Source organism: Pipistrellus kuhlii, unplaced genomic scaffold, assembly GCF_014108245.1.
Source record: "Pipistrellus kuhlii isolate mPipKuh1 unplaced genomic scaffold, mPipKuh1.p scaffold_m20_p_5, whole genome shotgun sequence".
Classification (NCBI taxonomy): domain Eukaryota; kingdom Metazoa; phylum Chordata; class Mammalia; order Chiroptera; family Vespertilionidae; genus Pipistrellus; species Pipistrellus kuhlii.
In genome coordinates, this window is record NW_023425551.1 from 5,854,325 (window position 1) to 5,882,052 (window position 27,728).

A 27,728-nucleotide genomic window follows, 5' to 3' on the forward strand; every position below is an offset into this window, starting at 1 on the left:
ATAAAGAACATTATAAACTGATGAACCAAAAGATAGATATAGAGACAGCAAAGCAACAAGCAGACTGTCAAATTGCAGCGGGGAGGGTAGGGAGATCTGGGGGAGATAATAGATCAACCGAAGGACTTGTACACATGTGTATAAGTACAACCAATGGACACAAAACTCTGGGGAGGGAGGGTATGTATGGGAGGGGGGGAATGGTAAGATATGTACACAGATAATTTAATTAAATAAATAAATAAATAGATAAATAAATAAATAAATAAATAAAATACTGATGCTGCAAATGAACAGGTGAGACCCCTGCAGGCCACCTGTGGAAGTGCAGTGAGAGTCAGTATGCGTCTGATTAGTGGAACTGCTGAGATGAATACATGAAAAGCCGGTGCTGACAGATGCACAGTTTTACATGTCATAATGTTAAATATGTCTGCAGACGAGAGCAGTGGAGCATCTGTTGTGTCGAGATGAGGGGTATTAGGGAGTGAAATTGAGAAGCCCTTGTAGGTTAATAGTCATCATTCCCCTTATTAATTTATAAAGACTGAAATATCCTATATAATAAGAGAGGAATATGCTAATTATCCATTATGACCTGAGGCGTAAAGATCACAGATCAGCAAGAGGGTGGGCCAACGAGGCTACAAGAGGGGGCAGGGCAGCAAGCTATGGGAGGGTAGTTGGGGGGGAGAGCAACAGGATTCTTCCGCAGGGCTACTATCCTGTTTCCCCGAAAATAAGACAGTATCTTATATTAATTTTTGCTCCCAAAGATGTGCTAGGTCTTATTTTCAGGGTATCTCTTATTTTTCCATGAAGAAGAATACGGTACACATTTATTGTTAAATGAAAATAAAGGAAATTTATTACCTGTATGCGGTACGGTAGTACGGTAGTTGTCAACACAAACCAGACAAACTGAATCCTACAGTATCAAGAATTTACTCATTTATTCAATGACAATCATGTCATCATCTTCTGGAACATCATCATAACAATCCAATTCCTGAATTTCCGGGTGAATTTCTTGTGACTCCATTTCTTTCAGAATCAGTGGACCAAATCTCTCATGTTTAGCCTAGGGGGGGCTTATTTTTGGGGGGATGCCTTATATTTCACTCAGAAGGAAACCTGTAAGTAGGTCTTATTTTCGGGGGGATGCCTTATTTTCGGGGAAGCACGGTAGTAAAAATAGAATAAGTTGAAAAAAAAATTTTTTAAGCAAGTTTGGCTTTGATATAAACCCTGCCGGGACTCAGGTGTGGCTGGCCAAGAACCACTGTTTAGAACAAGAGCAGAGTGGGCTTTTGGGGCACTTCTGCCCATCTAATGAGGAGTCACTGTGCGCCAGGACAGTCATGTCAGGTACTGTGTCGAGACCAAGGGAATGACGTGTAATGCACCACACAAAACCACCTGGCATTTTGGAAAAACGCAAACGCGTGAGTGAGTGTGCGGGAGGCCCCTAGCTCAGGACAAGCACGCTCCTCCAGGCCAGGCGCCTGGAACTGGGCGGAGCCGGCGCCGGCGCTCGCGGGACCGGGGCGGAGCCGGGGCGGAGCCGGGGCGGAGCCGGGGCGGAGCCTGGGGCGGAGCCGGGGCGGAGCCTGGGGCGGAGCCGGGGCGGAGCCGGGGCGGAGCCGGGGCGGAATCCGGGGCGGAGCCTGGGGCGGAGCCGGGGCGGAGCCTGGGGCGGAGCCCGGGCGCGGAGCCACCGGCGTCGCTGTCCCTGGTGTCGCTGTCCCCGGTGCTGAAACGGGAAGAGGCAGCTTGTGCGCACCCGGCGTCGGAGCCGAGGGTGGCGGGAGCGCGAGGACACCCTGGAAAGGCCCAGCGGCGGCGCCAGGCCGGGCCGGCGATGCCCTCGGCTGCTGCCATTTCTTCCTGCGACCGTGCGCCCCGGGCCTTGGCGGCGCATCCGGGCCCCGAGGAGGCCGAGCTTTGAGGCTCGGAGGCCTCCTTCCGCCGCGGCCTCGGAGGAGGGTCCAGGGCCCGGGTTCGTCCGCCCTTGCGCTCTGCAGCCCCGCTTCGGCTCGCTTCCTCCCGCGCCGGCCGCTATGGCCTGCGCCGCCCGGAAGGGCTCGGGCTCGGGCTCGGGGCGCCGGCGGCCGCCGCCTCCGGGGCTGCGCGCGCTGCTGCTGCTGCTCTGCCTGGGGCTGCCGGGCGGGCGCGCCGCTGGCCCGCTCCCCGCGCCCCTGGCGGGCGTGGAGCAGCTGCTCGGGGAGTTCCGCCGGCAGCTGCAGCCGGAGCCGCCGGAGGAGCTGGAGCTGGAGCTGCGCGCGGGCGGCGGCGCTCCGCCCGGCTGCCCCGGCCCGGGCGGCGGCTACAGCGCCATGCCCGACGCCATCATCCGCACCAAGGACTCCCTGGCGGCGGGCGCCAGCTTCCTGAGCGCGCCGGCGGCCGTGCGGGGCTGGCGGCAGTGCGTGGCGGCCTGCTGCTCCGAGCCGCGCTGCTCCGTGGCCGTGGTGGAGCTGCCGCGCCGGCCCGCGCCCCCGGCCGCCGCCGCCGCCGCCGCGCTCGGCTGCTACCTCTTCAACTGCACGGCGCGCGGCCGCAACGTGTGCAGGTTCGCCCCGCACCGCGGCTACAGCAGCTACAGCCTCGGCCGCGCGCCGGGAGGGCAGCGGGACCTGGGAGCAGGCTTCCCGGCCGCCGCCCGGGCCTCGCCACGGCTGGGTAAGCAGGCCCCGGGGCAAGCAGGCTCCGGGGTTGGTGGGTAGGAGAGTGGGGGTAGGGATGGGGGAGGCCCGGGCCAGACCGCTAGGGCCCTGCTGTCCTTGCACCTGCTGGGTGGCTGCCTCTGGCAGACCCGCCTGAGGCAGGACCTCGGAGCTCTCCTCAACCAGGACACACCTTGTGTGCCAAGTTAGCCGAGATGCACGCATCCGGGAGAGTGGCTGTCATGTCTCAGCCTTAGAGATGGTTTCCAGAAAAAATCCCAACAGGCTGAGCAGAAGCTGGCACGGTGAGAGGCTTCCGTAAAAAATTTTTTAGACTTCGAGATAGAAACTGCCCTGGGAGAGGATTCCCGGCAATGCAATGTAAAGGAGAAAAGCTCAGAGGCAAAAAGAAAAAGAAAAAAAAAGAAAAAAAAAAGAAAAAAAAAATTTTTTTATACCCATACTATCTAAACCTCTTTTTTTAGTCTGGCCTCCCACTTTTGAATCTTGACCAGGAGGCCCTGCTAATTTCTCAGCCTCAGCTATGACATTTGCACCCGGCCGCACAGTATTGATTCATATTCCAGAACCCCTTGTGGTTAAGGCTCTGTGGACAGCAGTGTGGTAAATCAGAGGAGTGAACAGTATTGTTGTTCTTTATATAAAAAGCCACCTTGCTATGCTCCATCAAAATTGGTGTTGTCTTACCTCTGTAAGGCTTACCCAGTATGCTTAGTTTTCCAAAGAAATCAGTGTTACCATGGTATTTAACATGGGTTTATTACACTTTTATGATGCAAATTCAGAATTACATTTATCTTGTTCTTTCTCCGCAAGTCAAATGTTTTTAAGTAGCAGGAACCTTTCCCCTTCTTATCATTTGTTTATGTTAAGGCCTGTTTCTGGGTAGATAAGCTCTGACTCATTTTAAAATACATTGTACAGTGCGATTTGCCTGGACTTTGAACTAAGGGGGCAATCTCTCTGTTATTTCAAATGTAACAGTGATCAATTTAGAGGCTATGAGGATTTCACATCTCACAGCTCACCTAAATGATAAAAAAGTAACTTTTTTTTTTGTCCTTCTAGGAAGACATGATTAGTTTGTTTTAATATGTAGGATATTTCAGCAGTTCCCTGATTCTTCCATCTGAAGTATTTGGAGTTAAATCTTTAAGAGTTTAATATCTGTATATCATTAGCATTCATTGCTATTTATGGCATACAGTTATATTTCAGTTTGTCTACTTAAAAATAGTATTTTAAGATAAATTTAGGTGCATTTGGCTGCTAACCCTAAAGTTTACTGCCGCACGATATGATGCTTTCAGAATTGTAACGTGGTAAAACTGTTGCATGGAAAGCCATGAACCTTCCAGAACCAAAGAAGAGTTCTCTCTAAATCTCCCTAAAAGGGCCCACTGGCAATGCAGTTGTCACCTCTGGTCTTACCTGGGAGGAGCAGAATAAAGGCATCAGGCGTGGACCTGAGCTACAAGTCCTCGTTGTTCTAAGTGACTATAAAAATGGGACTCATTACGTTCTCAGTAGACATATGTGCCCTTTGGCTATATCAAGTGTGGGTGTTCCATGTAACATGCTCATTAAAAAAGTCCTCTCCTCTTGCGGCTGGCAGCAGCATTCTCATTCAGAAAAGTCAGAGCTCAGAGAGCTGCAGTCCCTCCCGTGAGCCCCCCGTTTCTGGGCCTTGAGGGGATCACTAGATGAGAAGACAGGGCTGGAGAGGTGGGTCTATGAACATCCCGGAGGGAATGGCAACGTGGGGGCTTTTCTGATCAGCATTCCAGAAGAATCTTTCTAGCTGCCATGCACTGAGTGACTACTCATGGTTGCCTCTTGGGAAACTACTAGGACTGCAGCCATCCTCTCACCTCAGGCACTGGATCCTCTAGGATCCTCAGAAGTTTGCTTAGGAGATAACTCTGGCTGCGGAGGAAGAAAGCCAGTCCCTTCCACAGTCATTCAGGGCAGCGTTTGGATCAGAGCTTTGGCACTGGAGGACAGGGCAAACAGTAGATGCCTTCGGGTCAGCTTTTACTACTAAGAAGCTTAAATCACCCCAGCTCAGTGGTCAGCAAACTCATTAGTCCACAGAGCCACATATCAACAGGACAACGATCGAAATTTCTTTGGAGAGCCACATTTTTTAAACTTAAACTTCTTCTAACGCCACTTCTTCAAAACAGACTCACCCAGGCCGTGGTAGAGCCACACTCAAGGGGCCAAAGAGCCGCATGTGGCTCATGAACTGCAGTTTGCCAACCACAGCCCTAGCTGGTTTGGCTCAGTGGATAGAGCCTCGGCCTGCAGACTGAAGGGGTCGCTGGTTCAATTCTGGTCAAGGGCACATGTCTGGTTGTGGGCTTCATCCCCAGTAGGGGATGGGCAGGAGGCAGCTGATCAATGATTCTCTCCCATCATTGATGTTTCTATCTCTCTCTCTCTTCCTCTCTGAAATATATATATATTTTTAAAGAAGCTTAAATCAATTAATATATTCACAGCCCTGCTCTTAGAAATGCAGCTTCTCCCGTCAGTCTTCACTGAAGCCGCCCTCAGTTAAGGATTACTATTTAAACGAATAAGGATGTTCCCCCAAAAACGTTTAATAGCCTATGGCTCAGTTTTGAAAACAAAATGTATTTCCATAAGCACTGGCTTCATAATTATTCCAAGTGTGTGTATACATTTTTTGGGGGGAGACCCTCTGTAAGTAGTCTTAAATTATTTAGTTCCATTCTATTGTAGATCGCAGGTAAATACATACTTGTTTTGCTGTGAGGGAACAACTCAGAAACTCAGTGTGCTGGCTGCTGTTGTGAAACAGTTAGTTATCAGAAACTGTGAATTTCCTAGGTGAAAAATTAGACTCTGTCACTTTCTACGTGGGCTTTCTTTTGTATGGATCCAAGAACTTGCCTTGACTTTCCAAATTTATTTTGCATCCATTGAACACTTTATGTCACTCCTGTTTTAAGAACTTACGAATAAGAACCTTGACATCAGAGGTGGATTTGTTTTTGTTTTAAATATATTTTATTGATTTTTTACAGAGAGGAAAGGAGAGGAATAGAGAGTTAGAAACATCGATGAGAGAGAATCATCGATTAGCTGCCTCTTGTACACCTCCTAGTTAGAATGTGCCCACAACCCAGGTACATTCCCTTGATGGAATCGAACACGGGATCTTAGTTTCGGCAAGGATTTGTGTGTTTTAAGGTTTATTTCAAGAATGTTTAAAATTGAAACAACTATGGAAGCGCCCGCGTTCTCGGGAGGTTGTGGGCGCTCGACGGGGAAGCGGCTCGTCGGTGCCCCGAGCTGCTAAGCTCCCGCTGCATGCATCCCCGCAGCGCGGCCGCAGGGGCCATGCTGGCTTCGCGCGTGGCGCGGGGCTCGTGGGGCGCCCTGCGCGGGGCCACATGGGCGCGACCGGGCAAGGAGCGCTCCCTCGGGGCCCTGCTGCCGCCCGCACCCATCTGCCTGGGCCGCCTGGCGGGGCGCTGGTGGCTGCGCCCGGCCCCGCTCGGCCTGAGGCCGCGCGGAGCGGGCCCGCGGGGACACTGCTCGGGCGTGGGGAAGGCGGCCCCCGCGCCCCCGGCCGGAGAGGGCGCCGCCGCCGCGGCCCCGGGCGGCCCGTGGGGCCCAGAGAGCGCCGCCAACCTGTATGAAAACCCATGGACAATACCAAATATGTTGTCAATGACGAGAATTGGCTTGGCTCCAGTTTTGGGCTATTTGATCATTGAGGAAGATTTTAATGTGGCGCTAGGAGTTTTTGCTTTAGCCGGGCTAACTGATTTGTTGGATGGATTTATTGCTCGAAACTGGGCCAGTCAAAAATCAGCTTTGGGAAGTGCTCTTGATCCACTTGCTGATAAAATACTTATCAGTATCTTATATGTTAGCTTGACCTATGCAGATCTTATTCCAGTTCCACTTACTTATATGATAATTTCAAGAGATATAATGTTGATTGTTGCTGTTTTTTATGTCAGATATCGAACTCTTCCAGAACCGCGAACACTTTCTAAGTATTTCAATCCTTGCTATGCTACTGCTAGGTTAAAACCAACCTTCATCAGCAAGGTAAACACAGCAGTCCAGTTAATCTTGGTAGCAGCTTCTTTGGGAGCTCCGGTTTTCAATTATGCTCACGGCTTTTATCTTCCAGTACTGTGGTGCTTTACAGCTTTCACCACGGTTGCATCAGCTTACAGTTATTATCATTACGGTCGGAAAACTGTTCAGGTGATAAATGGCAGATGAATCCATCATCATTAGCAAGGAAGCAATATGCATCATTGGCAGCAGGGCCAATGGAAATGTACAGGAGTCTCCCTACTTTGAAAAGGACTTGTCAGATCAAACCATGTCACCAATATTTAATGTGCATTGAAAATAAGCTTGATCATGGGCATATGCAGAATTTCCAATGTATTTTTAAATACAAATAAAACTATCATTTAGAATTTTTTACCATAAAAAAAAAAGAATGTTTAAAATTAACTCCACAACTTTGAACATAGGCAGTTTATAAATTAAGTGAAAATTTCAGTCTAGAGAATAAAACTACCGATTTACACATTGGAGGGCCTAGATCACTGTTCTGCTTATATTACAGCCAAATCCCAGATTCATAACTTGTTGCTGTTTTATTATGTGAAGGGAATGCAATGAAAATCGATAAAAAGTAACTTTCAGTTGCTATATGTTTTCTTAGCAGTTCTTTGCGGGACTTAATCTCTTGTAGCAAACGAGACGCCTCTTAATTAAGAATATAAAAACGAGGGTACCATCTCTCCTGTGAATTCTTTTCTTTCACAGAAAAAGATGAGCCTCCACTCAGCAAGGCCGGGGAGGACGTGGTTTTGCGTCTGCCCACGGACGAGCTGGTTTTGGATGGCCGCGAGAGCACAGACGACCACGCCATCATCCAGTATGAGTGGACACTGCTGCAGGGTGACCCGTCAGTGGACATGAAGGTAACTCATGTCGTCATTGTCATGAAAACTGATGTTTCAGGAAGTGGTCTTTGGTAATGTCCTTCCACTTAGGCTCCCAAAATGTCTTTTAGCTAGCAGAACAGGTGTAAAGTGGAGAACACATAAAAGTGACACTCCAACAAATGGTTCGGTCTATAAATTTACTTTACTTTTCTTTTTTTTCTTTTTTTCTTTTTAATATATCTTATTGATTTTTTACAGAGAGAAAGGGAGAGATAGAGTTAGAAACATTGATGAGAGAGAAACATCGATCAGCTGCCTTCTGCAGACCCCCAAATGGGGATGTGCCATTGGCTGGAATTGAACCCAAGACCTTTCTGTCCACAGGCCGATGCTCTATCCACTGAGCCAAACCGGTTTCAGCTATAAATTTACTTTTCTACTGAGTAAACAGTGCTCCTGATCCTTTGTTTTAAAGCTTACTTTGTTCTTGCTGCTTTTTTGCTGGCTTCACCAGAATACCAAAAACCTTTGAGGAAAAGAGACTCCTGCTTTGTTTTAATGACTCAGATTGCTGCTTAAAAACATTTATTTCTTCTTTTCTTAGTTCAAGATCCAGGTAGGGAATATAAAAATTACAAAGGAAAATGTATAAAGTATAAAGAGGAAAATGACAGCAGTACAAGCCCATCTTCACATGATCCAGAAAGCAGACATTTTACCTAGCAGCTTGGGCCTGTTTGAGACAATGAATGACCATGAGTGGGAGATAGTGACTATCGAGTGACTGAGTCAGGTGCTGCACCCTCATTTTCACAGACTGGTCTGAGGCTAGCTGCAGTTGCCACAGGACTGAGCTCCACGTCAGCAGCTGCAGGCCAGGATACAGTATTTCCTGGCTTGGGCAGATCAACTTTCTCTAAACCATTTCAGAAGTGGGGGGAATCTGTATTGGTTTGCTAGGGCTGCCACAGCAAAGTAACCCAGACTGCATGAGTTAAACAACTTAAGTTTAGCAAAGCCGGTTTGGCTCAGTGGATAGAGCGTCGGCCTGCGGACTGAGTGGTCCCGGGTTTGGTTCCGGTCAAGGGCATGAACCTTGGTTGTGGGCACATCCCCAGTGAGGGGGGTGCAGGAGGCAGCTGATCGATGTTTCTCTCTCATCGATGTTTCTAGCTCTCCATCCCTCTCCCTTCCTCTCTGTAAAAAAAATCAATAAAATATATATTTTTTAAAAACCCTATGTTTGGGTCCTCACAGTTCTGGAGGGGAGAAGTCCAAGGTCAAGGTTCCAATAGGGTTGGTTTCTTCTAAGGCCTATAGTTTCTTCTTGGCTTATGATTGGCTGTGTTTTCCTTCCTGTGTCTTCATGTGGTGACCTCTCTGTGGGGAGCCACTGATTTGTATTTTATTGAGATTGAAACAAAAACAATCACCTGGTCTCTCAAGACTGATTTACCTACACTGGTTTATTCAGCGGTTATGCAGTCTTAGAATTGGGCTGGGCCCCTGTTCCACATGGTACCCGGCCTCCCGTCCATATCAGAGCCCCTCTGTGACATACCTGGCAGAGGTCTCCCACTCTCTGCCCAGATATTTCCAGAGACGCACGCTCACTACTTCACCTCAGGTTCTGTGGCGTCTGTAGTCAGCTGTAATTATTGGGCACACAGGAGATGCCTCCCTGTTACTTCTGTGTGTTGGTGCTGGGTGTTCTCTTTGGAAAAGCATTGGACACATCTTCCTTTACTCTTTCCCTTTAACTCTTTGGAAAAAAAAGGAATGTCACTTGGAATGCTTTCCTCAGAACGCAGTACTCCCCCTTCTCTCAGATGAACTGATTTCCAGACAGTCCACCACCCAGACTCTTCTGTATTTTCTCAGACTCATCCACACGCTTCTTAAAACCTGACACCCCTGTTTGAGCCCCGTATGTCGACTGAAGGTGTGTGTATCTTCCTGACACAGATGTCAGCTCCTATGGTCCAAACATTGTCTCTGCTCCTATTAATGAAGCTTAATTTACATAAACTGTTTTAGGAGCTGCACCATGGGCACGTGAGTTTCTCACTGGCAGGACTACCTGGAACCTGCCTCATCTTTTACATGAACAGCTGGCCTGGTGGCCTCCCCATCTTGTTTGTGTAATTGACTGACTGAACCTGAGTGCAGGACCTAGTATTTACCCTGTTTACATCTCAATAGAAATAGCCTAGCTGGCATGGCTCAGTGTTGGAGTGTCAAACTGTGAACCAGAAGGTCATGGTTCCATTCCCAATCAGGCACGTGCTAAGTTCCAGTGCACCCAGGATGCTGAAGGTCATTACCCAGGTCTGGATGCAGGCCTGGTGTTTCCCGCACTGGAGAGGAGGGGCCTGGGAAGGCATGGAAGCCCAGGGACAGGGGGTGCTCTGGCCTCCACCCTGAGTTGGATACGACTCCCTGCACACCGCAAGCAGTGTTAGAATGACACTTGTGTGTTGAGAGTTGACCCCAAAGGCCCAGCAACTCACTCACCTCCAGAGAGTGCTCTGGCCCAGCCTGGTGGCCACAGTGACTAGACGCCTATGAGGGTGATCAGCGGGGAATAGAGGAGCTCAGACACAGAGACAGAAGCCAGGGAAGTAGGGAGTCAGAGGCAGGAGTGGCCAACATTGCTAAATACAGTAAGGGGGCCAGTTCTATGTTTTGAAGAGAAAGAAGAAAAAAAAAAGACAAGAGGAATAAGTATTGTTGACCTCAATGCTAGGTGACCCTTACAAGGTTAGTTAGCGAGTTTTCCCAGCACAGTGCCTGGGGAATGGTGGAGAAAGAAGCCAACTGGGTGGGACAAACAATCAATGGGAAATGAGCAAATGGAACACAGATGTCAGCTCCTGTGGTCCAGATATTGTCTTTACATTGTCTCTAGTGTGTGCAGCATGGACAGCCCTTTCAAAGAAGTTGAAGTGAAAAAAGGAAATAACCCTATGGCTAGAGAAGACCTGGGGAATTTTTATTTCTCATTGTTTGTTAGGTCACTAAGGAACTTGAGCCACGCAATAACATTGAGGTCTCAGAAGGAAAGGGGTCAGGGACTAGATGGAGGGCAGAGTGTGGGATGGAGACAGGTCACTGAATGACAGAGGAAAGGAGATGATGATGGTACAGGCGCGGTACCATGGCAGTGATGGAGGAGCCAGGACTGTAACCATACTTGGGGTCCTCATTTTCTTTTGGAAGTAGAGGGGTCTCCTGCTGAGAAGGAGGGACTGGCTTCTGGGGGTGGAGCAGGGAAAAGGTGCAGGTCTAGAGCAGTGGCTGCTGAGGACAAGTGAAGGGTTGTCCGTCAAGGGTATTGTCAGTCCAGAGAGCACTGGGAATTGGGAATTCAAAGCAGGGCCGACATGCCAGAACGGGGTAAGACTTGGTAGTCCGCAGCCTTGGACAGGGAAGGGAGAGGCAGGTCGTGGGGCTGCTAGGAGGACGACGCAGCTTTCCAGTTCAGGACGACGCGGGACTCCCCCTCCCATCGCCTAACCAAGTGTGATGCCTCCTGTTTGGGTGCAGGTGCCTCAGTCAGGGACGCTCAGGCTGTCCCACCTCCAGGAAGGAAGGTACACCTTTCAGCTCACCGTGACGGACACGGCGGGGCAGAGGAGCGCCGACAACGTCTCGGTGACCGTGCTGCCGCCGGCCTTCTCCACGCGAGGTGAGACAAGTTTTTCCCTGGACTTCACCGAGGCCAAAGGAACCAGACCCCGTACAGAGGGTGGGGCCCGAGGGCATTTTAGATTCTAGCTACGCGTTCCGCGGGTCTTCCGTTTTATTTTTGGGGTGTAGTTGACCGAGAGAGTCTCTACTAAAAATGTGATCCCAAAAGTAGCTGCTCCTTTATGCTTCGGGCCAGCAATACTGCTGGACTGAGCTGGGAATAGACTGGGAGAGCCTGGGACCCGGACCGGCTCCACCGTTCTTTACCGGATGTCATAAAAGACAATCACCAGGCTTTTCCAGGAGAGGACCTGTGTAAAGGTGTGCGGTCTGTCTGATGTGTACGTTCAAGCGCGCAGCAAGGAGTACATTGAAGATAACTCAGCCCTAGCTGGTTTGGCTCAGTAGACAGAGCATCAGCCCTCTGACTGAACGGTCCCGGGTTTGAATTTGGTCAAGGGGATGTCCTTTGGTTGCAGGCTTCTAGCCTGAAATCTTTTGTCTGCGTTCCCAGCGTCAGGAAGCCCCCCAGGGGTTATGTAGCTGAGTCTAGTAGAGTGGGCTTACTCCGGAGTGGGGAAATGCCTTTTAGGGAAATACACTGTGGCTCCTATGAATTAGAATGCGGATTAAAAACTCTTGGGAGCCCCCAAAAGGAGAGAATTTCATGATTTAGAGAGAGTAAATTCATACCAGCCAGTATCTTAAGATTCTGTTTATGCATATATATATATATATATATATATATATATATATATATATATATATGATTGATTTTTTACAGAGAGGAAGGGAGAGGGATAGAGAGCTAGAAACATTGATGAGAGAAAAACTGACCAGTTGCCTCCTGCACACCCGCCACCGGGGCTGTGCCCGCAACCAATGTATTGTACATGCCCTTGACCGGAATCAAACCTGGGACCTTTCAGTGTGCAGACCGACGCTCTATCCACTGAGCCAAACCGGTTTCGGCAAGATTCTGTTTATTCTTTACCGAGGAGGTATGGTAGTCAACAAATAGGGTTCAGTAGTAACAAGTTAATCTTGGCAAAAGTCACTGCTTGGGAAGCGAGAATGGAAGACATAGCGTGTGTAAAATGGTGTATGGAACACAACGGTCAGCCACCCACGTGCCATGCAGGGTGCACCTGACCGACAAGGTGATGGGATGAAGGAACTAACGCAGCGCGGGGCCCCAGGGAGGAGGCCCAGGTCAGGATGGGGAGGACCAGATCTGCTTCCTCTCTCCTCCCACCTCGTGAGAACAGCTCCAAAGTGAAGCCTGAGAGCTAAGCCAGGGGCCTCTTGCTCCAGCTCTGAGTGTTGGGTGCTTCCTTAGCTGTACCTCTTCACCCACGTGCATTTCATCGCACGCCGAGTCCCAGTTCATCCTGAGGGGGACGCCGCTCTCCTGCAGTCCCGTGACCGGAGTCTTGTCTGTGAACAGGATGCTCGAAGGTTTGCTCACGCCACCACTTCTTCTGTGACGACGGCTGTTGCATTGACATCACACTGGCTTGCGATGGAGCCGAGCAGTGTCCTGACGGATCGGATGAAGCTTTCTGTCAAAATTGTGAGTTGGCCGCATGGCCTGCTGGGGCAGAAGGGATGCCTGAATTTCCATGATACCATGTTAGTCAATGTGGTTCTTTTTCCGCCGGCTTCAGATGTAACTTGATGAACAGGCTTTGCCGTAATTGAAGCAGCGTTGATTGAGTCTCTAATGCTAGTTACAAAGGTCAACTAGTCTATATTGCTTACAGTTTTTCAAAAATTGTTTGCACTTTTCCGAAAGATGCTTCGCCATTGGGAAAAATGCTCTATACTAGACGCTTTTTCAAAAATGGAAGTGAGTTAACATCTTGTTTGGATAAAGTTTTTAGAAAATGCATGACAGACTGCGGTGTGGCTAAGTCATCTGCAGAGCAGTCTCCTGTCGTATGCTTACGCATGAACCGTAGGAAAGAAGAAAAGCTGCAGAAAATCAATGAAGTGTTGGTCTGAGGAAGGATGGGGAATCTCACAAGGTTTACAAGTTTTCTCTTTGTCAATTTACACGTGACAGAAAGGTAATTACTTGAGGAGAGATCACTCATTTGAAAACGAGAGAGAGCCGAAACCGGTTTGGCTCACTGGTAGAGCATCGGTCTGCGGACTGAAAGGTCCCGGGTTCGATTCTGGTCAGGGGCATGTGCCTTGGTTGCGGGCACATCCCCGGTAGGGGGTGTGTAAGAGGCAGCTGGTCGATGTTTCTCTCTCATTGACGTTTCTAGCTCTCTATCTCTTTCCTTCGTTTCTAGCTCTCTATCTCTCTCCTTTCCTCTCTGTAAAAAATCAATAAAAATATATTTTTAAAAAAAATGAAAACGAGAGAGAGGTTTTTATGAGACTCTGACATGTCTTAACTGGGTATGTTATTATCCCCAAATACCCATGACGTCAAATCTACTGCAGATTTAGTGGTTTTGGTTAAAGCTCAGAAAAGAAGCCCAATAAACAACTAACTAGCTCTTGCACACTTCAGTGAGCCTCAACCAGAAGACGGGGACTCACACGGCGACTTCCCAGCCTAGCACCATCGCAACGAGCAAAGATGCAGCAGGACGTGCCCCAGAGAAGCCTCAGACAGCCGCTGCCCCACACCGGCCGCCTGCGCTCCCAGACACCGAGAGGAACCATTCCGCCTCCTGGGCACCAAAGATTCAAACTGGCCCCGTGATGCCAGGTAAGGGCTCGAGACAGGTTCTCCATGAAGAGCTTTGATTTCTATAAGGACACTTGGCTCAAAATTAAGGTTATATTTGGAGAGTGATGAGGAACTATCTTAAAAGGAAGAAGAAGCATTACCATGAATACTTTGGCCAAAAGAAAAAATAAAGCTTCCCATTTGCACTGATTATTTTTTTACTAGAGGCCCAATGCATGAAGATTAGTCCAAGAACGGGCCTTCCTGCCCTAACTGGTTTGGCTCAGTGGATAGAACGTCGGCCTGCGGACTCAAGGGTCAAGGGCATGTACCTTGGTTGCAGGCATATACCTAATAGGGAGTGTACAGGAGGCAGCTGATCTATGTTTCTCTCTCATCGATGGGTCTTACTCTCTACCCCTCTCCCTTCCTCTTTGTAAAAAATCAATAAAATATATTTAAAAAATAAAATAAAATAAAAGAAGAACTTGGCTGCCATCATGACCTTTGCTCTAGCTCAGAGCCACCTTTCTGCTCTGGCCCAGAACTGCCTTTCCACTCTGGCCTGGAGCTGGCCTTTCTGTCTTCCCAGGCTGCTCAGAGGCTAGGGTAGTGTGGCATGCCCCTGGTTGCTAAGCACATGCATATGCAAATTAACCCACCATTTTTGTTAGGTTAATTTGCATACTCCTGATTGCCTGGTGGGCGTTGTGAAGGTAAGGTCAATTAGCATGTTACACTTTTATTAGTTAGAAAATAATAAGAAACACCTACTAAATATGACCATACATTCATACCTGGATACACACTCTAGGGGTATCAATAATCAATACTTTTATTTGTAAATAAGTTAGAGGTAGAAACACCTATATTCAGGCAGCTAATGCCCTGAGTGTTAAGTTTTAGGTTATTTTGAGATGAAGCAGTATAATCCCTATATATTCGCGTAAATCCTCTTCACACTAAGCAAGTGAAAGTGAAGGAAATAATATGTCATTTTGAAATGGTTGCATGTGCTGGTGATTCAGTGTTATGCCTCCAATCTAACTAAATCTGTAACTTTTAATTTTTAAAATAAGGCTAATAAGATTTTTAAGTGCATCCACACTGTTGAAGCATTAACGGATTTTATCATTTAAAGTTAATTTTTACTCATTTATATGTGTACCATTGTATGATATAAGAAATATAGACCATCACATTTATGCTTTTGTGAATATCTTTTCCATATGCAAACTCTGCATACATTAAACTGAAATAATCTATCACTGGTTTAACAACTTCTTTGTGACAATTTTTTGTTCATTGCAGTAGGTATAGAAGATGCAAATAAGAAAAAAGGAAATGACTTTAAATATCAGCCTTTATTGAAAACAAATTTGAATGTTTTGGTATATTTGCTTTCAACATTTTGTTTATGTACTTTGTGGATTTTAAGTGCTTCCATACAAATATAATATGTTTGCAAAAATTCCACAGGGGACCTTTTTTTCTTTTTAAATACATTTTTATTGATTTCAGAGAGGAATGAAAAGGAGAGAAAGAGACAGAATCATTGATTCTGTGCCCTGATGGGGAATTGAACCATGATCTCCTGGTTCATAGGTCTACACTCAGCCACTGAGCCATGCTGGCAGGGTGTTCTTCTTTTACAGGTTAGCTTATCTGCCCTTCTGAGGCTTGGCCAATTCCTTATTCCTTGTTAATACTGCCACCTGCTGGGCAAATCAGTCACTTCAGCCCTGCCGTGGAATTTTTAGTTGTTTTTTTTTTTACGTGGAGGAGACAGCCACCTAAGAAACAGTCAGGGGAAGCCAAGTGTTTTTGGCAGGAGGCATGAAGAGCTGACGGAGAGAAATGAGTTTTCAGAGACCAAGGCAGAGTAACTCTTGCTACGTTCCTGAGTTAGAGAGGCCCGCGTGAAAGCAGTTCCTCGTCAGTTAATAAGGGGTTTAAATTAGATGCCCCAGGCCGCTTCCGGCACCGAGAGCCCCATTTCAGGGCTGTTAAGTAGCCTGACGCTCATACAGCACTTCGTCGGCCCTGATCTGTGCTAGATTCTGCTCGGTGATCCTGTCACTGGGGACCCTTAGAGCTTAGGAGAATGCAAGCACAAGTACACGCCTGAGGAAAGGGTGGCATGGCGTGCTCAAGAGGGAGCACACACCGGGTCTGTGGTCTTAGGGTTTTTAATCTGTTGTCCAAAGGCAAGGGTTTTAGCCTGGCTGGTGTGACTCAGTGGTTGAGTGAGCATCAACCCATGAACCAGCATGTCACGGTTCAAATTCCTGGTCAGGGCACATGCCTGAGTTTCAGGCTCAATCCCCAGTAGAGGGCATGTAGGAGGCGGCAATCAATCTTGCTCATAATTGATGTTTCTCTATCTCATCTCCCTCTCCCTTCCTCTCTCTAAATAAAATCCTATTAAAAAAAAAAAAAGTAGTAAAAAAGTAAAGGCAGGAGTTTTAGGATAGGTCTCAGGGGAGGGTCTCAACAGACTATTCAACAGTTTTCCAGGTGTGTCCTTTAATATGCTAATGCAGTGCTCGGCAAACTATCAGTCCACAGAGCCAAATATCAACAGTACAACGATTGAAATTTCTTTTGAGAGCCAAATTTTTTAAACTTAAACTTCTAATGCCACTTCTTCACTTGCCCAGGCCGTGGTATTTTGTGGAAGAGCCACACTCAAGGGGCCAAAAGAGCCGACCACAATGCTAATGCATCAAGATGAGTGTATAGGGGAATTGGGATCATTCCCTGGTCAGCTTCACTGCTTTCTTTACTTTTATCTCAGGTTTGTCTGGCTCTACTTTTTTGGTTGCTATTACTTGTTCCCTTGACTGCATCCGTTCTGAGGTTTGACTGGCACCAATGGCCCCTGGACCTCTGTTATCTATCTCCGGGACCAGGTGACTTAAGCTATCTGCCTTCTGGCTGGGAAGGAGAGGTGTAAACCATCTGCTCCTAATTGTTCTTGGTTAGGGAAGATGAGAACTTGTGATTTACTAGCAGGCTGCTAATTGGTTGGCCTTGTTTAACTATATACTTGTCTCAGTTCCCCTCATTCCACCTGCCAAGGAATTTCCTGGCTTCTTACTCTGTTCCCAGTGCCTTCTAGGGGGTGAGGACTCAGCCTCAGAACCATTTTGAACATAATGCTCCAGGCTGCCACCATCAGCAGGCAGGAGTTGCCACCCAGTCTGAGATATATTTGCAATCTCTGTTTCATGAAGCCTTTGACTTGGGCTATAAAGATGTAAGGAATGAGTATCAGAGATGAAGAGAGATTAGATATTCAGTTATTTATAACATATATTGTTTTTTCCTAATTGGCCTGTGGACTGAAAGGTCCCAGGTTTATAGTAGAAAATTTGGAGAATACAGAAAAAAAATTTAAATCATCTAGCAAAGCTCACTGTTAACACTGTTATATTAAAAAAAGAAAGAAAAGTAACCAGAAGAAAATGTATATTATTAATTTTTTACACTTGATCTTAGCCAAAAGGCCAAGAAGCGATATATTATTGATTTTTTACAGAGAGGATGGGAGAAGGATAGAGTTAGAAACATCGATGAGAGAGAAACATCGATCAGCTGCCTCCTGCACACCCCCCACTGGGGATGCACCAGCAACCAAGTTACATGCCCTTGACAGGAATCGAACTTGGGACCCTTCAGTCCACTGAGCCAAACCGGTCAGGGCTGGTTACTTCTATTTATACACATATGCACGCACATTTATTTACTTTTAACAAAAATAGGATATTATTTTTACAAAACTTACTTTTCTCACTTTGAGCATTTTTATGTGTTACTATCTATCCATAAAAAACAACGTTTGAAAATCCAGGGTCACAGGAATGGGAAGAGTGGAACTCTGAAAGGGTCAGAGAGGCCCTCACAGCCCGTGGCGTTTGTTTAGTCAGCAGCCCTCTCCCCAGCTTCCAATTTTATGTGAGTTGAAATGATGTTCTATTCAGCATAACATAAATAGATTTAAAAACACATTGCTGTTCATGACCTATGTCTGCCTTACAAGAATCAACAGCTCGTGCAAGAAATAGGAACAGGTTAAATGTTCTGCTTCCCCCACACACGTTTTGAGAATAAAAAAAATTAACTCATTTACACATGCTGAAACAATACCAAGGTTAATGCTGGTAATGTAGTACAGGAAGTAGGAGAGGCAGTCTCTCATCTGTCACATTGGCAGAGGTGGGAAAGTAATAATTACTGCTTAAACGAGTACAGAGAAGCAAGTCTCATGCACTTTTGGTGAGATTAACTTTATTTTTCCACTATCCAGAAGACTTATGGTCCTTGGTAAGTTTGCGTATATTTCTTAATACAAATTATCAAACAAATGCATATAGCCCCTTTACATAGTCTTGTTTCAGTTGCAGGTGTCCTGAACATTTCTGTTGATGCCCTATGAGTAAGGAAGCTTTAAAGTGTTTGTTTTCCTGTAACATGTCTCATGTTAGCTGATCATTTCTAATTCGTAGACATTAAGCCTTATATTTCCCAAAAATTGCACTTGAAATCACAGCGTGAGGGTAACGTTACTAACTCAACTATTATATTGTCAATGTAGCAAGCACACAAATGCTATAAATTACTAGAGAAGAAATGATAGAATGGACTGGCCATTGCTCATTAAAAGAAAGTGGGATAGAAATTCTAAAATTTTATCTTAATATCTCCTCTTAATAGCATACTTAGGATCAGGTGAGAAAGTGAAATAGCATGTCCATGTGCCTTTTTTAATGAAGAAAGGCCTTCTGGGACTGCTTACACTTTCCATTCTATGAAGTTCAGAGACTACCCTTGACTCCTCCGGCCGAGTCCCTTTCTTCCTTCCTTCTGAGGTGGAGGTGGGAGTCCTGGCACAATATGCTTGTTTCCCTCCCTCTGTCCAGTGGATTTGTACTAGCCACACATTCTGCTGTATTAACTTGGTCACATTACTTATCTAGTGTACTGGTGATAAGCATAGGCCTGTGCTTATTAGAGAAATGGATGCTGTATATTCCTGTCTTTTTTTCTAAAGTTTCTGATGTACCCTCAATGCATGTTCTACTTATTTTCCACAGATAGTGATTCCTCGGGAGAGAATAAAAAAGAAGAGAATTATATTTTTGAGTCAAAGAGCAATCGAGGAGGAGGTGAACACCCAGCCCCAGAAATAGGTAAATATATCTTGAATATTCATTGCAGAATATAAAGATTTTTTTTAAGTTCTTCACTAAGTTTTTTATTTATTATTTCTATTAATTTCAGAGAGGAAGGGAGAGGGAGAGATAGAAACATTAATGAGAGAGAATCATTGATCGGCTGCCTCCTACATGTTGCCTACTGGCATCGTGCCCACAATCCAAGCATATGTCCTTGACTGGAATTGAACTCAGAACCTTTCACCTTCCAAGCCGATGCTCTTATCCACTGAGCCAAACCGGCTAGGGTGCAGAGTATAAAGATTTGCAGAATCATAATACCCTCTAGTTGAGGATACCAGAAAAAAACATTTAACAGCTCATGACAAGGGCAGTGGTCTGTGGATCAGAACTGATTTCTCATCATCTCCTATATCAAGCTTCACCTTCGGGCACTTAACACTAGTCACCTCACACCTTTGAACCTCAGCTTCCTCTTTTATAAGTTGATTGGACTAGATAATCACCATAGTCCCTTCCAGGTGTAACCTTCTGTGAAAAGAGTAATATTCGATATTTGTGGCATATGGTTAAGAACAACATGCCAGGCTTGGATCTTTCTCCACCACTGAACTGTTATGACGTTGGGCAGGTTTTCTTCTTTCTCTGGATCTCAGTTTCCTCATGTGTAAGATGGAGCTAATAACTGCACTTGCTCGGAGTTGTTAGGGAGAATACATGGGACAGTAAATACAAAGCACTTAGCACAGTGCTCGGCTCATACCATGATGGTTATTATTACTGAGTTATTTGTGATACAAGAGTAAAGGTCTTAAAGTGCCCAGTTCTCCGAGTGTTTTGACAAAGACAGAAGCCAATAGGAACAGGAAACTGTAGGAAGTAGAGTATTTAGTAAATGGAAGAAAAGTCTCATCATTCCATAATTTTGGTTGTTTTTAACTAGAAAGAAAACACTCCTACATAGTCCTGTAGGAACTCAGGCGATAGTCCCAAATCCCCAAACTAATTAGTGAAAATTTAGGGGGAAAAGGTGGATCTTTTTATTTTTTATTTTTTATTTTTTTTACAGAGAGGAAGGGAGAGGAATAGAGAGTTAAAAACATCAATGAGAAAAACATTGATCAGCTGCCTCCTGCACAGCCCCCACTGGGGATGTACCCCCAACCAAGGCACAAGTCCTTGACCGGAATCGAACCTGGGACCCTTCAGGCCGCAGGCCAATGCTCTATACACTGAGCCAAACCAGTTAAAAATATATTTCTTTGTTAAATTCAGAGAGGAAGGAAGAGAGAGAGAAACATCAATGATGAGAATCACTGATGATTCTTGTTATAGATCTAAGTTGAGAAAACTTTCTTTTTTTACCTTAAGAGTATCTTTTGTAATATTTGGTCAATATAAAAGTGTGCCGAGTCAGCACGGCCATGGGTGAAGCCGAGTGGGGGGCAGTGAAGGATTTAGAAAAGACAGACAAGAAAATAAAGCTGGATCTGAGTGGGACACTACCCATTCTGATGGAGGGATAGCGCTGCGGCCTGCAAGGCGAGTCTCTGTTTTATAGCCAGTTCCCACGAGGCAAAGTAAGGGCGTGCTTTCAACGTTCTCGCGGGTTTCGAATCTACTCAGTTACACGCACCTGATCAAACTTCGTTTACTTGCTGCACCTCCCGCAGCCCATATCACTCAGCCACGTGGAGCCACAGGTTCCGACCATGAGGTCAAGCTTACAGCTATAGCTTCTGGCTGTAATTGTGCTGGGACTTACACGTGGCTTTGCCAGAAGAAGATCGTGCCCTCTCATTAGTCCCAGGCTTGAACCTGTCTCAACACTGTAGCCGCTCTCCACACTAAAGTATAATTTTTAAACAATGGATGGCCAACATGTTCCAGATGTCAAACACATGGATGCTGCCCAGTCTGCAGCCCTGCTGACTCCCAGATAAGTGACTAAAAAAAGCCACTCCCGGTCATATGAACAGAGTACCCAATTCACCCCCTTAGCTGGTTTCTGAGAAAAATATCATGATGTGAGTTCAAAGGGGTTAGAAAGTTTTAAATCTCAAAGAACCCATACTGAAAACATTGAAAAAGTACTTAAAAGCCCAGAAGAATTTTCTGTATTCTAGCAAGCACTTTCTGGGAGATTTCATTTTCCTTGTCCTCAAAACAGTGAACAGGAGTCAGATTTGTCAGTGCAGCAGCCTCTTGTCTGACTTAGCCAATAGAAAATTCCCCTAGATTGTACGTGTTTTACTGTTCCCTGTAGCCTCAACACTGGTGCTCATTCTTTTTTTAAGTGTGTATTTTTATTGATTTTTTACAGAGAGGAAGAGAGAGGGAGAGTTAGAAACATTGACAAGAGAGAATCATTGATCAGCTGCTTCTTGCAGACCCCCTACTGGAGATGTGCCCGCAACCAAGGCTCATGCCCTTGACCGGAATCGAACCTGGGACCTTTCATTCTGCAGGCTGATGCTCTATCCACTGAGCCAAACCGGCTTCGGCATGGTGCTCATTCTTAAGGAAGGGCAGCCTTTCATCATTTTCCTGCCCTGAACCACAGGTTGACCCGTCTCTCCTTTGTACCATTTCTAACCTAGTGGCTGGTCCTGGAAGGCGCAGGGGGAACCGATACCTTCATGGCCCTTGGCCATTTCAGAACTTCCTTCTTCAGGGTGGCCATTAGGAAAACTAGCAGCCAAAGCTCAGCTGTTACACGTGGAGAAACTCTGCCGTGATTACGGAGCCCTGATTATGGAGTCCTGGGGAGGGGCTGCCATGTGAGGAACTTATGAGCCAGCCCTAGAGGCGATGCTAGGGGGTTAGCTTATCACAGGTTTTTATCTTCCACAATTCTCTGCGGAATACCAGCCTTTGTTTCGTACCCACAGTCACCACCACAACGCCCACATCCCCTCCTCCTGTGCCCAGACACTTCCAGGCAAAACCTTCCTCAGTGGGATTCTACAGATAGACAGGAGTTGAAACGCCATTAGTATGTACTCGGCTCCAGGTCCTCTTGTCTTGGAGAGGAAATCACTCTACCTGGAGCCAGTTTTAAGCCTGGAAAAATCAAAGCTCTCAGGAGTGAACTTCCTCAGCTCCCTCCTATTGTAAGTTCTTGTCTGTTTGCCCCCACATCTCTTCCTTTCCTGGTCGGTATGCGGCTCTTTGGCCCCTTGAGTGTGGCTCTTCCACAAAATACCATGGCTTGGGCGAGTCTATTTTGAAGAAGTGGCGTTAGAAGAAGTTTACGTTTAAAAAATTTGGCTCTCAGAAGAAATTTCAGCCTAAACCGGTTTGGCTCAGTGGATAGAGCGTCGGTCTGTGGACTGAAAGGTCCCAGGTTCGATTCCGGTCAAGGGCATGTACATTGGCTGCGGGCACATCCCCAGGGCGGGGTGTTCAGAAGGCAGCTGATTGATGTCTCTCTCTCATCGATGTTTCTGGCTCTCTATCCCTCTCCCTTCCTCTCTGTAAAAAAATAAATAAATAAATTAAAAAAAAATATATATATATATAAATTTCCATATTGTACTGTTAGTGTTTGGCTGTTGACTAATGAGTTTGCCGACCACTAGCCTAGATTATGAGGTGCACAAGGTGATGCCATGTGCTTATTTTGCTCTCTTTCAAAGAATCTGATTCATTACCTTTCATATAGTGAAGTGGTTAGGACCGTGGTCGGCAAACTGCAGCTCTCGAGCCACATGTGGCTCTTCGGCCCCTTGAGTGTGGCTCTTCCACAAAATACCACGGCCTGGGCGAGTCTATTTTAAAGAAGTGGCCTTAGAAGTTTAAGTTTAAAAAATATGGCTCTCAAAAGAAATGTCAGTCGTTGTACTGTTGATATTTGTCTCTGTTGCCTAATGAGTTTGCCGACCACTGAGCTAGGGCAACCTGTTTTTAATCTGTTTCTTCATGGGCTCATTCCCAACAGCTGCAGCCACACTCCAATCTCTCCGAGTACAGGGGCATCCCTGGGTTTCTGACCGCTAAGCCCAGTGGCCTCCTGAGGCTTCACCTCCCCAGACCTCTCCTTAGCCCCTATGCAGCTGAGCACTTTTCTCTGACAGTCTCTTCCTTCTGCTTTGAAGACACCCTTCTCTCTGGGTTGCCCTGCCATTGCTCTGACCCGTCTTTTCCTCTTTCCCACTCTCTCCTTTTGTCCGCCACCTTAAATGGCGGTGTTTCTCCGGGCCTTATTCCCAACCTCCCTTCCTTCCTTTCTCTCTGGCAATCTCACCCACTTTTGTGGCTGCAACCACCACCTGGATGCTAAAGGCTCCCACATATTTAGGCCCGAATAACCCATAAATCTACTAGAAAACCTCTAGGAATCTCGATTTGGAAATGTCAGATATAAACATCTCCCTTGCTCACCCAAAAAGATCCATCATACAGCCAGGTCACTCCAGCAAAGGTCCAGTGAGCTAGATGCAGGGACCACTCCTCTCACATCTGCACTTCTTCACCTAAATGTCTGTCTCCCAGACTTGAGGTCACTAGGCTGTGACCTTCTTTACCTTGTGGAGCAGTCCTGGACTCCAGCGGCCCTGGAGCTGCACTGTCTGGGGCTGCAGCGTCCTAGCCTCACCACTTACATACGGCCTTAGACGAGTCACTTAATTCTCGGTGCCTTGGTTCCCTCATTTGTAAAATGGGGATAAGAATTCCACCAACTCTTGTGGTGGCTGTGAAAGTTAAATGAGTGAAGCAATAAAGCACTGAGGACTGGCGCTCGTCAGCATCAGTGTATTATCTTTGATGGGCAGCACTTAGCTCAGAGGTAGGCACCTGGCTGTTAATGCAGAAAGAAGGAATAAATGGAAGGCTATAGAATAGGCGTATGCAATGGAGATTCTGCTCCTCTGGCTCCACCAGTTGGCAAGACCCTTACAGCTAAAAATAGCTCCACCATCTCATCTGTAAGACTGGGCTGACTAGGAAGTAGGTCAGACTAAAAATAAGGCCTCCTGCGCTTGACAAGACTGATCTGCTTTTTTATGTTTGACTTTTTAAAATTCCACATGTGATATATAGTAATGGTCTGTCTCTGTCTTATCTCACTTAGTAAATAAGCCATAAATAGCTAATGCATGGTATAATGAATATACAGTAATATTGTACTTTCATGATGTAATTGATAAATATTGCTTCAATGCAATTATATAACAATATATAAGTGTATCACCCAGCTGGCATGGCTCAGTGGTTGAGTGTGGATCTGTGAACCAGGAGGTCCCGGTTCAATTCCTAGTCAGGGCACAAGCCCGGGTTGTGGGCTTGATCCCCAGTAGGGGGCGTGCAGGAAGCAGCCGATCAATGATTCTCTCATCATGGATGTTTCCAACTCTCCCTCACGCCCTTCCTCTCTGAAATCAATAAAATACAAGTTTTAAAAAACAATGTGTAAATGTATCCAAGTAATAGGCTCTATGCCTTAAATTTATCAAGTGTAACGTATTAAATTTATCAATCTTTTTTTTTTTTAAAAAAGAAAGACTGACCCAGGGCACACTCTGTTCCTCCCAGACTCGTGCAAGCCTCTAAAGGCTGCCTCTAGTCTGGGTGTGCAGGACAACCCCCCAGGAAAACCCTGTTTCCTTCCAGTTAGCCAGAATTACACCAGCATATTTTGAAGTTAATTCTCAACCATGGTTCTGCTGGCTGAAACTTGGTTCCCTGGATTTAGACAAATAAAATAAAAATTTAAAGTCCTAACCAGAAATCAGTTGTCCATACTTATTTTCATAGGGAATGACCATGTGTGAATCCATAAATATCACCTGTTGACTGCAATGAAGGTTCCTGTGGTCACAGTGTCTACTCTTGCCTGCTGACAGGGTGTCTACTACAGTGGGCATGAGGCTGATCTGACATTTGTAACATTTGTACCCACTGATGCCATCAAATTCTGTAGGAACCTGGTAGAACATTTGGGTATAAAGGAGTCTGGGTTTGAGACCTCCACCTGCCATGTAAAAGTCATATGCTCTTAGGTCAATTAATCTTTTGGCACCTCAGTTAATCTGCAAAATGCTGGCAATACAGGTATCTGTCTACTTTAATTCTTCAGATTAAATGAGATAGCGCATATGAAGTGCTTATTTAGTCATGAACCACCACCAGGCTGCTGGGCCAGTGTGGCTCAGTGGTTAAGCATTGTCCCATGTATCAAGAGGTCACTGGTTCAGTTCCCAATCAGGAATATGCCCAGGTTGCAGGCTTGATCCCCAGTAGGAAGTGTGTAGGAGGCAGCCAATTCGTTTCTCTCTCATTGATGTTTCTCTCCCTCTCCTCTCTAAAAATCAATAAAAACACTGGCCCACCCTCTTCTTCCACTGTTTCCAGGTGCTGTGCTGCCGCTGACACTGGGCTTGGCCATCACTGCGTTGCTGCTTCTCATGGTTGCTTGCAGACTACGCCTGCTCAAGCAGAAACTGAAGAAAGCTCGTCCCATTACATCTGAGGAATCTGACTACCTCATCAATGGGATGTATCTCTAAGTGTAACTTAAACAGCTGGGGCAGGGACGTTTCACTTATAATTTATATGAATACTGGGTTTTAGATATTTACAAACTTTTTTTTTTTTTTTTACCTGGGCTAAGGAAGGTATGGAAAACCCAGAAGATTCTACAAGCCCCAAACCTTTGTTCTTGTTTATTATAGAAATATTTTCCTTGGAAGTATGTGAAATATTTTGAAATTTAGAGGACTCCAAACAGTTAAAGACGTACAATCTAATTCTGATTTATGTAAGCTGTTCCTGAAAATGGAAATGTGTAGTTAGCCAAGACAGAAAATTAAGTATCCAAGAGGTGGCCTTAGAACGGCAGTGCTAATAACTCCGTACTTTTTAGAAGCCATGGGCCCCTGGCCATCCTGTGCCACCTCATGCACGGCTCCCCCTTGTTTTGTGGCCCTCCTATTGCTCACCTTACCCTCCCGAAGTGCTCCCTTCTCTCCCCTGCAAAACCTATTTCTGAGAACCGATTTCAAGTGAGATGTCTCCAGTGACTGACATTATGTCATGGAGGTGGCTACCTTACTAGGCTGACCTTTGGGAGAAAAAAACTCAGACTGAATACAAGTAGCTCTAACAAGGGCATGAAGCGATACAGGAAATCCAGGTGGAAGGAGAGAACCTGGCAGGTCAAAAATTTTAGCCAACTTCACTGAGGGCGAAGTGAGCAAGGCGGCTACTAGTACTTTCCTGCGCCAACTCCACAGCTCATTTTTATAGTCACCAGTTCTCAACATTAGCCTGTACTGATGGGAGAGAAAAGTGCATTTAAACTGAAAAGCAGAATGATGAATGGATTTCTGGGCACTGCTTTGGTAAAAATGTCACTTTTACATATTAGCTGGTTGTTTCATCCATTGGAATGAATCTTTCCCATTATTTATTTAATGTTTTAATGTGCAATCAGCTAATGCCAGGCTATGTATTCTCAGAGCATAAAGCAGTTTTGCACAAATTCATCTTTATAGAAAACTGGCATCTAGTTTAGCATCTCTTCTTTTTGTTTTGTTTTTTGGGGGGGTTAGGATTTTAAAGGCAAATTATTCCCATCATCACCTAATGCCAGAATTATACATTTTCTAGAAATTATTCTTCAGAGTAATAATATAGTGATACCTGTCTATACTCACATGATGTTCCTATTTACATATGTGTTTGTATTCTTGTTGTTTTTAATCGTAAGTGGCCAATCTTTTCAAATTCTAGGACATGTTTCCAGAATGAACCTGAGACAGGTTGTTTCTTTCAGCAAAGAGCTTAATTTGGGTTGGAGATATAACCGAATACATCAACAAATTAACAAACATGGAAATTGGTTCTTTTTATTTCCTGAAAAAGTCAAGCATTTTATTGAGTTTAGAACTGAGCAAAGATTTAATTTTTCCTCAAGGACAAGTTAGAGAAATGACTGTGAGTGAACGTAGGTTGTTTGTACTCTCTATGGGATGCTGTGCCCTTTGCTTTCTAAGGAAGGATGTCACCTATAGCCATACCCAATAAAATAAAACTTCAAGGCATGTCTTTCAGCACATCTTTTACCCATGAAGAAATTAAACACAATTTAGTATTGCTATGATGTTGAAATACTTGAGAAAAGATGTCCCATGTACAATAGGCTGTTAATAAATTATACTTTATTCTTAAGCCTTAACAAACTCTTTAATATAATCATAAGTTGCCAATATTTCCTGAGCTGTACCATTGGGCTCAGATTGAACCATACCTACCCTATTTTACAAAGAGGGAAATTAAGGATTAGAGAAGCAGAATCAAGATCTTCAAAATACACTGCCTGATGGACTGAACAGGACTTTCTCTTTTCCTGAGAAAAGGCCCATTGAAACAATCTTTCTGAAAACTTGAAATTCTTCCCATCTTCAGTGCAAGTAGACTATAGCTACCCCTCCATCTTTCCACAAGCATTTTAATGTTTCAAGTCATTCAAATATCAGATACTAGAGGCCCAGTGCACAAAATCGTGCACAGGTGGGGTTCTTCCAGGTGGCCTGCA

At 45.7% G+C, this 27,728-nt stretch overlaps 2 protein-coding genes, 1 long non-coding RNA gene and 1 pseudogene across 3 annotated transcripts; 2 read left to right on the forward strand and 2 right to left on the reverse strand.

The window, feature by feature from the left end:
* Positions 1–1,751: 1,751 nt before the first annotated feature.
* Positions 1,752–27,234, forward strand: LRP11 (LDL receptor related protein 11). Its single transcript, XM_036414868.2, has 7 exons — positions 1,752–2,682; positions 7,515–7,672; positions 11,183–11,324; positions 12,774–12,899; positions 13,851–14,051; positions 19,109–19,204; positions 25,544–27,234. The coding sequence occupies exons 1-7, from the start codon at positions 2,061–2,063 to the stop codon at positions 25,696–25,698; spliced, it is 1,500 nt and encodes a 499-aa protein (XP_036270761.1). The 5' UTR covers positions 1,752–2,060; the 3' UTR covers positions 25,699–27,234.
* Positions 5,968–7,166, forward strand: LOC118705782 (cardiolipin synthase (CMP-forming)-like). The gene has a single exon (XM_036414872.2). It carries the CDS (start codon positions 6,027–6,029, stop codon positions 6,954–6,956), a length of 930 nt encoding a protein of 309 aa, XP_036270765.1. The 5' UTR covers positions 5,968–6,026; the 3' UTR covers positions 6,957–7,166.
* LOC123651371 lies at positions 8,013–27,667 on the reverse strand. Its single transcript, XR_006740030.1, has 3 exons — positions 27,370–27,667; positions 9,787–9,789; positions 8,013–8,056 (listed from the first exon to the last, which is right to left on the reverse strand). It is a non-coding gene; the product is annotated as an uncharacterized LOC123651371 (long non-coding RNA).
* On the reverse strand, positions 17,461–17,533 carry LOC118706269 (annotated as a pseudogene).
* Positions 27,668–27,728: the final 61 nt, after the last annotated feature.

Bases quoted from the DNA above. Each gene is read 5' to 3' on its own strand.
- LRP11 (XM_036414868.2), top strand. From the start codon at position 2,061: ATGGCCTGCGCCGCCCGGAAGGGCTCGGGCTCGGGCTCGGGGCGCCGG. The intron at 11,325-12,773 runs GTGAGACAAGTT...GTCTGTGAACAG, and splicing joins GCCGGCCTTCTCCACGCGAG to GATGCTCGAAGGTTTGCTCA. The intron at 12,900-13,850 runs GTGAGTTGGCCG...TGCACACTTCAG, and splicing joins TGAAGCTTTCTGTCAAAATT to TGAGCCTCAACCAGAAGACG.
- LOC118705782 (XM_036414872.2), top strand. From the start codon at position 6,027: ATGCATCCCCGCAGCGCGGCCGCAGGGGCCATGCTGGCTTCGCGCGTG.